This window comes from Porites lutea, chromosome 11 (genome assembly GCF_958299795.1).
Source record: "Porites lutea chromosome 11, jaPorLute2.1, whole genome shotgun sequence".
Lineage (NCBI taxonomy): Eukaryota > Metazoa > Cnidaria > Anthozoa > Scleractinia > Poritidae > Porites > Porites lutea.
The window spans coordinates 12,693,839-12,707,270 of NC_133211.1; the positions used below are offsets into that span (position 1 = coordinate 12,693,839).

General features: G+C 39.8%; 1 protein-coding gene across 2 annotated transcripts; it reads right to left on the reverse strand.

Moving 5' to 3' along the window:
• Positions 1–1,071: 1,071 nt before the first annotated feature.
• Positions 1,072–12,816, reverse strand: LOC140952679 (TNF receptor-associated factor 4-like). 2 transcript variants are annotated; one of them, XM_073402121.1, is made up of 9 exons: positions 12,553–12,816; positions 10,041–10,282; positions 6,516–6,567; positions 5,806–5,910; positions 4,561–4,722; positions 3,999–4,082; positions 3,482–3,559; positions 2,507–2,882; positions 1,072–1,410 (listed from the first exon to the last, which is right to left on the reverse strand). In XM_073402121.1, the coding sequence occupies exons 1-9, from the start codon at positions 12,652–12,654 to the stop codon at positions 1,124–1,126; spliced, it is 1,488 nt and encodes a 495-aa protein (XP_073258222.1). In that variant the 5' UTR covers positions 12,655–12,816; the 3' UTR covers positions 1,072–1,123. The 2 variants fall into 2 exon arrangements, with proteins under 2 accessions (XP_073258222.1, XP_073258223.1); XM_073402122.1 differs by lacking the exons at positions 6,516–6,567; positions 10,041–10,282.
• Between the last annotated feature and the right edge of the window lie 616 nt (positions 12,817–13,432).

The window sequence follows — 13,432 nt, forward strand, 5'->3', positions numbered from 1 at the left end:
CATGTACTTATCTGTAGTCGGAAGCTTAATAAATTCTTCTATCTTGCACAGTTATCGTAACAAATAGACCTTTTTTAGCTTGTATGTTTTGTTTTCCCAATTCATACCACGTCATGTTTTCAAAGGAATTTACCTTTTTGTCTTTTCATGAAGTAAAGAGCGTTTTCACATGACGTCATGTCTGCCATATTGGTGAACCAAAACAATAAAACCGCGGCCATGTTCGTGTTCTAAGCTAATCCTCTGGTAATGGAACCTTTTTCTTATGTAAAAACCTTCCTTTCACCATGGCATTTGAAGGAGACAGTTCTATGGGGTAACATCACATAGTCTGAAATCAGGGAAGACAAAACATGCAAACTAAAAAAAGATATGAGGTCTCTCTCCGCCGATGAGGTTCGCACGGGCTATATCTATTGTGCTGTACCGAGTGCGGACTCGAACGCTGAAAGACCAACTCCTAATTTTTTACCTACATCCTCTTTTCTCAATAAGCAAAGTCCCTTTCAGCCTCTAAAGAGGGAAAAGTTCCCTAATTTCAGCTTGCCTATTCTGCACTTTATTCTGTGGTACTGGTAAGGAGAATTTGTTCAACAGTCAAGACCTTTTTGAACTTGTTGATCATTTCTCTTTTTCCTCACGATCTGTATGTTTTGATTGAAAAATTTTACTGTAAGGAGAATTGAATGAGTGGTGACGTACTTTTGGGAGTTAAAGAGCGTTGAAAGGGACGGTATTATGAGGATTTCCTCTAGATTTTTTGCACACTAGAAGTACAAGAATACACTTCCTGATGCTCAAAATGGCCCTTTAACAGACAAATTCATTGTGCGCAAATGAAAATCAGTTTTTCGTTATCTCAAATGAAAACTTTCTTCCTTGAAATTGTTAGCGCGCGGGGTGAAGTTTAAGTGTACTAATGTAGTAACAGGTTAACAAAACTGGGTTATTCGTAAGAATTTTTCAGTGATTTAAGAACACTGATTTTGTTGTTGAATTGACTCTGGCCCTTGACGTCATTTTTTGACCTGTGTACTTTGCACAAACAGGTGCTTAGATATCTACCTACACTATTTACACAATTTAGTTTTTCACGGATGAAGCAGTATAAATGGTTCGGTCTCTACGGCTCACTTAATCCATCACAATCAACAGAGATCTTCAGAAATATCGTATCGTCCTTGAGGTAGTTCCGGGTTTCGATTTCGTCGTGTTTGGCGAACTTTGCACCACCAAAGCTGGCGTTTTTTTCCAGTTTTGGTCTTCCAAGGAATGGCTCGTTCTCTGGACAGGGATTGGGTTTGATGCTGAATTTAATGTGTTTACGTTGTGTATGATCCTGGTCTTGATCCAGCAAGTAGAACGTGACTCTGTAATCGAACGGCCACTTTAACAAAGCGTCGAATGCCCCTATAACAGAAACAGAGCACAGTTGAGCAATAAAAAAATGCTCGGTGCGTGTTAGCGTAGAGCATAAATTCTTGAATTTACACTCGTTTTGCGACCACTGCTCGGTTGGCATTTACTATTCGACTCTAGGGGAGTCCCGTGGGCGCATCGAGACACCCACGACTGGAGACTGGGCCTAGAAGAGAGTTCACATCTTCCTCGTTCTTTCTTTTTACGGACATTTGTCGCCTATTTAATATTTCAAAACTGCACGCCATGCATTATACTGAGGCTCATATCAGAACATCATGTTAGCTGACAGTTTTATTTTGCCGGACTTCTGCACAAACATCGTCATTGTCATCATCATCACCACCGAAAACCCTAAGTTGAATCTCGTATAGTGTAATATTCTAGGAGATCAACGAGTTTTTCCAACTGTTATTATTTCTCTTACGAGTCAGCTGACCTGGAAGTCGGACGACGAATTAGTCGGTTCTTACTTCCTTCCTTCTTTGAAAAAAAAAAGGGTTTAATAGATAGAAATTGATAACTAAAAATCAATAACTGAGGCAATTCGCGCGTGAAAGAAGACTAACTTACTTTTGCAAATGTCACTTCAAGGAATTATATGGCTATAAGTACGTGAAACGAAACGACTTAGATGTAAACGATGTAATGTAGTGTTCACCCCTGATTCCACTTGGGGTATGTTTATACTATATCGGATACACGACAAGCTTTCCAATATATTATGAACACCCATCCGATATGTATTTCTCCACTTCAGAGATAGACGCTGCGCAGTTTCGCTCCGTGACATGCAGAATTCGCGCCAAAATGACCGCTCTTTTGTATGAACAGAAGCCCTACCCAGTGTGGGTTTCGCGCCGGCGCAAAATCTATCCGGTATAATGTAAACATAGCCTTGGTCGTTCAAAACGGTATCTCGATCTCTTCTTCAGCAGAATACATGCAACCAATTTTGATCCATGAATGCCATTACTGAGTTGACTGTTAAAGCCAGTAATTACGAGCATTTTGTAAGGTATTTGACCGTGTGTCTAATGAGCAGGAAAACGTGAATGCGTAATTCAAGTGCTGAAACGTTTCTCACCTCTAAGTACACTGATAAACACAGACAAGTGCGTGCCTTTGCCTTTTCCGTCGCCGTTCAAGCAGACGGAGGCGCACAGGCGGTAGCCGTGTTTACTGGTTGTAAACGTTGGACTAAACAGCGTGTCACCATTGCCCGCCTTCGCTTCCTTCAGTTTCCGCGTGTAGTCCTCAATACGCCAGATCAGCTGACTGTTGGCGATTTTTTCCAGATCTCCAACGCGCTTGTCTACTCCTTTGATGAGGTCTGCGTTTTCCTGAAGCATGTTTTCATGTTTCTCCAGTCTCTCATCCTGTTCGTTAATCTTTAAAAAGATCGACCTGACGTGTTCGATCATGTTGCTCTTGTAGTGCTTTGGCATTTTCTCCCGACTGCACTGTAAAATGAAAAGAATGACACAAATGGGACTCTCCTTAGCTCATTGGTGCAGGAACGTCATAGATTTAAATTCCCTAAAAGAATGAGAAATCAGATTTCTACTTTGTTGAACACGCTAGTGATTAATCGAGGAGATTAATCTTTGGTTTTGCTGGAAAATTCATGGTAAAAAGCTAACGAAGAAGTTATTATTGAGGTGTGTCTGTGAGGAGAAGGCCATCATATCTGTTATCCACAGAAGAGAGTCTGGCTTGGTCATACCAGAGGGCATGTTGATCTTGTCCCATTAGATATTGAGGAGAGAATAATAGGAAAGAGGCCACGTGCATGGAAGAGTTCGAGCGGGAATGCTGGATAGAGTGAAGGATGGCGGCCCTTGCGTGGCGGTCAAGACGCGCGCCTTAGATCGGCAACTATAAGGAAGGACCTGCCTGTCGGCAAGACACACGTACACGCACAAAAAGCTAAGGTCTGTCGGAAGGAATTTAATTTGTCAAGATTTCGGCGAGGAATATCCTCTGCTGTCAAGCTTGCGCAGGATAAAGGATAAGTGAAGACATCATTCAGTGAACATCACTGAACCGTTGGTAGTCTTACCCGATGTGTACAACCAATGGACTCAAATTCACACATCATTTTCGTCTTTGGGCAGTCCTCCTCAATGTGTTTGTCAAGCTACAAGAAACAAAGAACGTCAATGTGGAACATTGGTTTTGGTGTGTGCAATACAACCAAAAAATACTGACCGAAATTATTCCGGCTTGATAGCTTCTATAAACTAAAAGTTAAAAAGCTAAAAGCTAAAATTAGGGACTGGAGGTGGGTTGGGGGAATGATCTACCTTGAAATAGAAGGATGCAAAACTGATATCACCGGCATCAGTTTGGCTTGAAAACACCTTTAGATTTTCAAAACAAAAAGGTTTTCAAAGTGTCTTTGACCTTATAGAGAAGATTTCGCAGAAAATTTGGGCAAAACCACTGCCCAAAGGTCCACGTTGCCAATCAATCAGAGACCTTCATAGTAACTCTATTAATTCATGAGCTTTCGCTAAAAGTATGACCAAAAACTGTTAAATATTTTGGTTGCCTACTAATGTGTTTTATAAACATACCTCATCTCGTGGAATCTCCAGTTTCTTGTCGCATTTATTGGGACAAGGTAAGGGAAGTTTTGGACATTCCTCTGCCAGATGAGCCTGTGAAAGACAACCAACAATATTCAGTCTTGAGCTAGCTGAAGATTTAAGCTTTCACATTCGTGTCATGTGTTAAGTTTACTTTCACAAATTTTTTAAGGTAGAGTATTCCATAACTCTGCGCTTGGTGGTGCTATCTTCGTCAGATAGTACTTCTACATTGTGTGGGTTGATGTTGTGACCCGTTGAGGATTTACTTTTAATCAGTCCCCAAGCGACATGAGATTTTCTGTAGTCAATCACATATTTTTTCCTCCGTCGTTGTACAAGGCACGAGTCCGAACTGAGCTTTCTGGAGGAAGATTTAATCCGAGTTAAGGGGCGGTTTCACGCAAACCTTAGCACATTAATTACTTTCAAAACATCAAGTGATAACCACGCGTACGTTTACATAGAAGGAGTCAGTGATAAGAGATAAGAAGAGAAACTTGAGAAGAGAAAAGAATTCTCTTTCCTTTAAAGTTAATTCGTTTTTTACCTTCTTGTCCTCGCGCAGATGTCGTTCGTCACAGTACGGACAGGCAATGATTTTCTTGGGACAGTCTTTGTCCAAATGTTTTTGCAGAAATCGTTTTTGGAACTTAGCTCCACAGTCATTCTGGCACAGGATTTCAGCGTACTCGCAGTTTGAATAATGGTCCTACAAGGCATATTAAAATATCAAAATAAATATCCTTCAAATATGCAGTGCCTTAAAGCACGATTTAAAAATCGTCGAATGTCAATCAACAGAGATCTCTCTCTAAGCTGGACACCCACATTACTAGCGGACAAATCTGGTATAGTGTTAGATGAACACCAGGTAAAATCCAAACCGAACTCAGCCCTTAGAGAGAATCCTCTTTACCGGTATTTGAGAGTAATAACAATATTTTTTTGAGTTGCAGGTTCGTTTTTCGTTAAAACACTTTTCATCAGGAGAGCTTTATTCCTCTCTTTCTTTCATTCTTCTTTGCTACGTCTTTAAAGGCAGAGCACGGAGTCACAAAACGTATATCATTTTTCGGTCTCTATAATCTCTGTTTTCCCTCATTAGCAGTCAATTGTCGCTGGTATCGCAAGGGAGCTTGTATTTATCTTTAAGGTTGCCAGAAAGTGAGAACAAAAGATTGTGCAGTGGTTTAATAAATGCTTTTACTGCGCCTTAGAGTATAGACATATCTATTTCATTATGTTTGAGCGTAAAAATAACGTTTTCAAGAGCTGAGCGCACCAGTAAATTTACCGTTGGTCAGCGCCATCTTTCCCTATTCTTCAGTTTCGATTTTCTTCGGTTCTGTTATACTTATACAAGGAATCACGTGGCAGAAAACAGATCTTTTTACCCAAGGTTGTCTAGTGAAACCGGCAAGCAGCCTGCGTGCTTGATTACTTGGGTAATTTCCTTGCGAATGTTAAAATTGTTTAAACATTCCCAGCCATAAACACCCAATATCTGAAAGAATAGCCGATAACGTATGAGACCTTTAGGCTCAAGGTTCCGTATCATTAAAGCAATGAAGCTTTCGACTCATGTATCTCATGATCACACACAGTCTTCAGTTCACAGCAAAGACTGATTTTAGTTTTGTCACGTGACTTGTGTACATTAGCCGCGATCGGGGTTGGTTCAATGCCTTAATATCACGGGATCATGAGATCCGAAACCTTAAAACTAGGGTTATTCAAGGACCAGCATTGTGGCTAAAATATGTTACGTATAGCTGCACAACTATCTGTTTACCTGATAGTTTTTAAATTCTCCCTCCCATTTGCATCCCCACTCATGGTTTTTGCACTTCACATCTAGCGCCAGGATCTCATTGTTAAAGGCTTTGTCAATCGATGCCTGTCATAAAAGAAGAGACATTCATTTAAGTGATAAATGCCGAGAACCGGCAGAGAATGACTGTAATCCATGATTTTCTTCCCGATAGGCGAAGGCCCTTGGAATGTACAGTACGAGAATATTAAACTGCGTTCTCAGTTGCACCTGACATGTCAAACACATGAACCAAGGGAAGATTCTTGCTTGCATGAACTAGTGCCGGGAGTGAACAAGGGTTTTAAAAATGAGTAAATGTACATAATATATTATTTTCACAAAAGGTCGAATCCACAAAGCATGCAATTTTTGAACAATACCACACTTTTGTATAATACTGTTTGCTAGTCAAAACACTGTATTCAGTTGGGGCAGAGTTCGCCTGTTTAATTGGCGTGAAGAGACTGTGGAGAGTTCTAAGGTTCAATATTTAAGGGCCTGTTTACCTGGAGGTGGGGGACCCCAGATACGTGAGGTAACATGTGGCGGGTCACTCCACTTATCATATAAACGTGATCAAACTAAAATGAGGGATTATATGGACAGGCGAGTTATCCCACCAAAGCGGGTTACCTCACCTACCTGGGGTCCCCCACCTCCATGTAAACAGGCCCTAAGTTTGGACTCACTTTATCCTTATCAATAGGAGTCTGGTTAACTGGGCAGCGAGGGTTTTCCTCTCTGAAATATAGACAAAACAATACAAAGGCAAAATTCACTTCATATGAAAGAGAAGAGGACAAAAAAAACAAAATTTAATTCATACTTTTTTCACTTAAATGGTTCAACATATTTAAACAAAACTCGTCAGAAGCAAGGAATTCGTCTTCTTGGTTTCGTTATAATCTTCAGCGATGACTACGTCAAGAAGTCGGTTCAGATTTATCCATTTTGGTAATCGTTTACTATAAATTAAAGGTGGAACCGTTTTCGCAGTATGCATTGAAAAATTTCCGGTCCTTGACGTTATTTTAAAAAAAATGTCGATACTGGCCTACTGTTGTCATTTACAAAAGTCAGTAAATACCCGCCGCACATCTTTTCAATTTTCGAAAACAAAAACGGATACTTTCGAAAACATTATGGAGTAACAGTGTAAAATATGTTCGGTTAAATGTACTCGAGAAACAGCATACCGACGATTAGCTCACTAGGTAGAGCGCTTGACTGCAGAGCGGGAGGTCGCTGGTTCGATTCCTGGGGCCGGACCAATACTCAGGGTCTTAAAGGGACAGTGTCCCGGTTATGCGCACGCGCGAGCGTCATCTGTTTTTTCTTTTAAAGACAATAAAACTGTCAAATTGAATCGACAAGATTTCCTTCCGGACCGCACCGCCGACAGAGATTTGTTGTTTATATTCTCAAGTAATATTTTAGACTTTCGAAGAAGTCTTTCGTCTTATATAAAAATTTGGCTCGCGGTTCGAAGACTCATCGCGATTTTATCGCTAGCTGGGCCGCCTCGCGACCCGAAAATCTCGTTCCGCTCGCTTTAAAAACATATTTTCTAATTTGAAACTCGTGTCAGAGGTCAATCGCTCCAAGTCCAGTAATATCTGCCTGATTTGCTCGCGTTCTAGCCTCAAACGTTTGAAAGACATAAATAAAAATGCAATCTCAACGCTATGAATCATCACAAAGATTAGTCAAGAATGATATTATGATTCATGTCACTAGTTTTTCAAAACGTGTGGCGCCTGTTTGTTCGATTTTGTCGGCCGTAAGGAGATTCATTTAAAAGTTTACTAACGCGTCGTTGCAAAACATTCTGCTTCACGAAGCTCCCCTCCACAAGATCTCCTCAGTCACATCAATGTCTCAACGGTTTCTTTCTTACAGTCTTTATTGTTGCTGTTTCATTTCTGCGTATTCCTTTCACAATTATCTGAGCTTGTATGGAAGCTAGCAGAAGAAATAAGCCTTGAATCGGCATCAAAGTGCTTCCAATCTTTTGGTCCTCCGGCCAACGGCAATAAAAGTAACGCCAAAAAATCCAGATTTTGCCCAAATAAAAACTTAACAGGAATAAAATATCATTGATCTATAATTCTGAGAAGTTTTAGTGTCGTATTAGTCTGAGTATCAGGCCTTCCTAAGGGGCTAGGGGAGAGGAGATTTTAGATGGGGGAGGGGGAGAAGAGAAAGGAAGGCCTGACACAAAGCCATTCAGCAAACCGTGTGACACATCCAAAATCTGGATGTGGCAGTGATTGGATAACACACAATACCCCCTGACGTCACTGACCGCAAGAGCGATCGGCAAGAAGCAATTGACATTTTTCATAGATGTTTTGATTTCATGTTACCGGTATGGATACTTTTATGGACAGAGGGGACGCAGAGAGGAATTCAAAACGGCTCTAGAGGGCGCTCTCAAGTTCTTTCCTGGAATAAAAATAAAATCCGAGCAAGAATTGTCTTTTCAAGGCCTCGTAGTTTAAAGGAAAGATGTACTCGGAGTATGGAAAAGCCTCATACATACCAGCTTCTGCCGAAACTATGTCTGAGTATTGGTTTCAAAAGACCGGGACAAAGACGACGATATCAGTGTTTCAGATATCTAAGTTCTGATTTACAACATCCTGCCGTTAAAAGGGGATTGTTACTGTAACTGAAAATAGAGCGAGGTAGCCATGTATTGAGATAGCCGACAGCATCAATGCTTTTAAAAAGTTTGACTTTGCTTGTGGCGGTTACGATAGCGTACGTGATTGGAATTCGTTCGCTTCCTCTTCCAAAATTCTCTCACTTTTGAAATGTCTTAAGCTCAAGCGGGCGCCATCATATTTCGCCAACGGGATTGACCCTTGCTATAGGCTCTCACTTTTTTAAAACTTGTAACAGCTTTCACGAGCTCTCCGTGAAGTGGTGGAATTTGCTGCTGCTTGATAATTTCTAGGCATAGGTGTTTCACCATCGCACCTTCCTATTTATTCTTGCAGCTCCTTTCCACCGCCCGAGGATACGAGGGATAACATCAGCTTTTTAGCTGCCAGACAAGCGCCTGATGTAACTCTGTAAACAAAAGCAATTTACAATTTTCTGGGGCACGTTTATTTACGAACGAGAGTGTTGGCGATCTTACACTAACACAATTTTTAAGACATGTTATAATTCCTGTAATGTTTTACATTACAAGTATTCAAAAACTCATCATTGGAGGTTTAAAAAAAAAACGAAATCGTAGCAACACAAGCACCGGAGCTCGGCCAAACCGTTGAGTGAGATTTATTTCAGGCGAGCTTTTTGACACGTGAAGCTGACAACCCAATGACCGGAAGTGATTTTGATTGGATGGTATCGAATCATGCTGTGTAGGGGTGGAAGGCTTCAGTAAAAGCATCTGTGTCAGGCGTTTCTCTCCTTCAGCTCTCTCCCTTTTTCCCTTCCATCTTTCCCCTTTTCCCCAGAAACGCCTGATACTCAGGCTAGTGTCGTATTGAACCCGGCCAAGCGCGATGCAAACGGATTAAGATTCTCTTACTCTCCTCGCATCTTTTGATTTCGCGACATCCTGTCCAAAAATCAAAGTTTGGTGCATGCGCAGTAACGGGATACTGTTCCTTTAAGCTATAAGCTCATTCTCTCTTGCTTAGAAGGTACTCCCTTTGCACTGCGGCAAGCGGCGAGATTTTCGCGTGGCTCGGATGACCACGTTAAATGGCGGTACCGTCTCTATTAGGAGACGTAAAAATAGTGTCCTCAATTAGCACTTTCGTGCTAAATACATTGACACTCAAATGAAGTGCATTTTTTTTATAGTCGAGTCTTTTCAAATCCGTAGTAAGCGAAAAAGTGGCTTCTTGAAATTGTGGATATTTTGCATAATTAAACGGATTTACTCAGGTTAACCATTAAATAGGCAATCGCACATTTCTTTCCGAGACATAAATATTTCAATATTTAATCAGACTCATTTAGTAAAATAATGTATTGTCAAATTTCGTAGGTTTCGGATACTATCCTAATACAGAAGCTAGCTAATAAATTTTTGTGCGAGGAACTACCAAAATACTCCAATGTCCTTACAATAACTTGGTCTTGAACTACTGAACCTGAAAAATGACAGCTAAGCAGTTTGAATTTACCACGGCAATTAACCGACATGAACATAAACACGAAACTGAAAGTGATCTAACATTTGTTTGACTTACCTCTCTAATTCAGCAAAACACGATGAACATACTCGATGGCCACACTCCTCAAACTGCACGGGGTATCGAAGCACGCTTTGGCAAATCGGACATTTATGCTTTTCTTGCAAAGGAAAAATGAAGACTGGCTTGAGATCAATTTTTTCTTTTAAACTGGGAGCTGGACTTCCTAGGCTGCTTTCACGAGATCTAGCGCTTCCGGTTGGGCTATAATTCTGGCTTCCCCCGATCATGTTATTTTCCTGTGGGTTATATAAAAAAAAAAATGACTTCACATCCAGTCGTCCATGCAAAATTCTTGAAAAAAAAAACACTCTCAAGTGTGGTTTTAACATAGACGCAGTGTCTTCCATTCAATTAGCTTTTTTAACAGATAAATAATTTAACGGATAATTTCTAACCGGAATTTTGTTATTGGTGGTAAGTTTATTGGCTAAAACTGAACGTGACTGAAAATGTAAAACAGCAAAACCGTTATACCATCATATAACTGAAACTGACGTAAAAGTATTCACTTCTTGATAAACTCAACTGGAACAAGTCAGTTCTAATTTAGTAAGAAACATTTAGCAGCACGTAAAAGAACAATACCGAACTGTTTTTGTACCTTCTCCGTCCACATTTTGACGCGATAATCAGTTTCCAAGACAACAACAGCTTTCCATTTTTAGAAAACCTCCAGCAGGAGATGGGATATGAGGTCATTCAGTAAGTTTGGTGCCGTGGTAATAGACAATACGGTACACAATACGGTGCGATATAACACGGCAATATGTCCTGCCATAGCTGTGCGCTCATTGTAAGTGGCTCTAACTAAAATGTTCTGCAATTGGTGTAGGTTTTAATGGAGCTAAAACAAATTATGGAATTGTACACATTTTAGGCATCCCACTGATGAATAGTTACGAAATACTGACCGATATTTTCAGTAACAGCAATTATCTTCAGTCTGTTCCCTTTGAACCGACTGAGGAAAACTCCCTTTTTTTCTTGGCCGCAGATAAAATTGTGTTATACTTAACGAGTCAAAAGACGAACTGCCCACATTGTTTTGCATTTCTCATATTGTTTTACATGCATTATAATTATAGTTTTTGGTGTATTTGTCTTTCTCATTCAATTATCGCTGAGACACAGCTCTTGTAGCCTTCAAGACTACCGCGGCGACTATCGTCATTTTATGGGATAAAATCATGATATCACGGTAGTCTAACTTTGCATTTCTCGAGGTTTATCCAAGGCAAAATAGCGGTCAGTAAGTTGTACATAAGTGGAAAAAAAATCGAAATTTTATCTTTTTAAAAGCAAACATTTATTAGTCGAAACATGCCTTCTCTATCTGGTGGTTTGAATGACAGGCCCCGTAACGACCTTGCTAGTTGCAAAGTAAGGGCTCTCAACTGCATATTCCACAAATTATTCCCAGCCGGTGCTCCATTTATTCGAAAAGGTTGTTAGTTCCTAACTAACTGCTGTACACTATATGATTTGCTCGCATTCTTTGTGTCAGTTTCCTTCAATGATCGAATATAATAATGGTTAAAACAATTTGCTCAAAAACGCCATGTAAGTGAGTTTTACCCAAAAGGATTGAAATTATCCAGAGCCAGTTAGATTCCTTTTCAAGAATTTCAAGAAATTTCAATGTCGCTAGTTTAGAATCTACGGTTGCTGTAGACGACGGGTATACTCTAATCATCAGCGGTACGCGCCAAATGTCTCGAAAAATGTTAAAATTCGCCTTAACCTTTGACAGCTTCCGATTTGACTTTTGACGAAGACTTCATATAAAGCATAGCCGAAAAACAATCTTTTAATGTTTTAGTTGGTTTATTATGTAAAACTATTTACGATAATTACTCGACTCCTATGTGGAAAACAGGCGGAGAAATGCAAATGCACTTAAAGTATGTGGAGAAACATACTCCCATTTTGTCAATCGTTAAGGAGTAAAAACTGCCTTCCAATTGTTACTTTATAACCCCCACAAGTATAAAAGGTAGCTAAAGAGCATTGTTTAAGTAATCCCCCAAACTTATCGCACTGAAAATTAGAACTGGGGAGCAACTGTAAATAATGTCGAAATCTGCGCAACATTTTTGCAACCCCGATTCTGCATACTCGTCTCGGTTTAAATTACTTACAAGCTCAGCAAGAAATACTAACAAAGGTGTAGGGAAAAAGAACTAAAGAAAAAAAAGGAGAAATCAAGTGCGGGCTTCAAGTGCGTTTTCATTTTAAATTTGCATCTAAGTGCAAAATATACTAATACTACATGTAGTAAATGTTTTTGTTTGCGGGATAATCGACGATTTGCCTTTGACCTGTCATTAGCTTACGATACAGAACACTGCGAGTTGTGTCTATGGTTCTTGCATTTAGTTTTAGTCAAACTGCACATCTTGAAAAACTGTCCTCATTATCGCTTTCTGTAATCTCGATAAGCTCAAAGTTCTTCATAATTGCCATCGGAAGCCGAGAAAATTTTAGCTTAATAATAATTCCAACTAACCTCTGGATCCATGCCGGAGTTAAGTCCATTTGGGGTATTATTTTTACCTCCAGCAGGTTCCTGAGTCTGCTGAACGTTCTGGCTTGAGCCAATGTCCGGCATCTTGTTAAACAATTCAAAACCCGCAACGTTGGTTTGAAGTTTTCTGCGAATAGATAGATCTCCGCGAAAGAATATTGCATAAACTACCAACAGAGCACCTGCCTTTAAAGAATCTCTTCAATTGACCAATCACACTGTGTGTACTATTCTGCAGCACCTGTTTCTAAAGCTCAACCAATCAAATCGCTCGTTGTAACGGCTTCTCGTTTTTTGTTAGTAGAGATCATTTATATCTTTGTGTATTTATACATTTGTTGTCATGCTAAACAAAATACAACTTCTTCCCTAGAAATGAATCACACTATTAATGACTGAAATGGGAAAGCAAAGAAATCTCTTTACGCATTCAGTATTACAGCTTTCCTGCTTGATGTTACTTGCTTTCAAATGTAATTCGCCAAATGACACTTAATTGTTGAATTAAGTCCGTTTTCTGAACGCTTCTTTCGGGTAACACTTTCTTTAGAATTTCTATAAATATTCAACTTAAATTCCTAAAACGAAAAAAGATGATGATGATAATAATAATAATAATAATAATAATAATAATAATAATAATAATAATAAAAGTGAATCGAGGAACTTTCAAGGTCGGTGTCAAAGCCAATATTAGAACCAAACGAGAGACAGTTTTTCGTTGCCATGGCGTTTATTGTCCATATTATCGTTTAAGCCATGACGAGTCTCATAAATTAAGGCAGTATCTCTCATGACGGATCAATCTAAGAGCTCAGTTTCTCCCTCTCAAGGTCGATTTCCCGGCACTGACGCGTTTTTG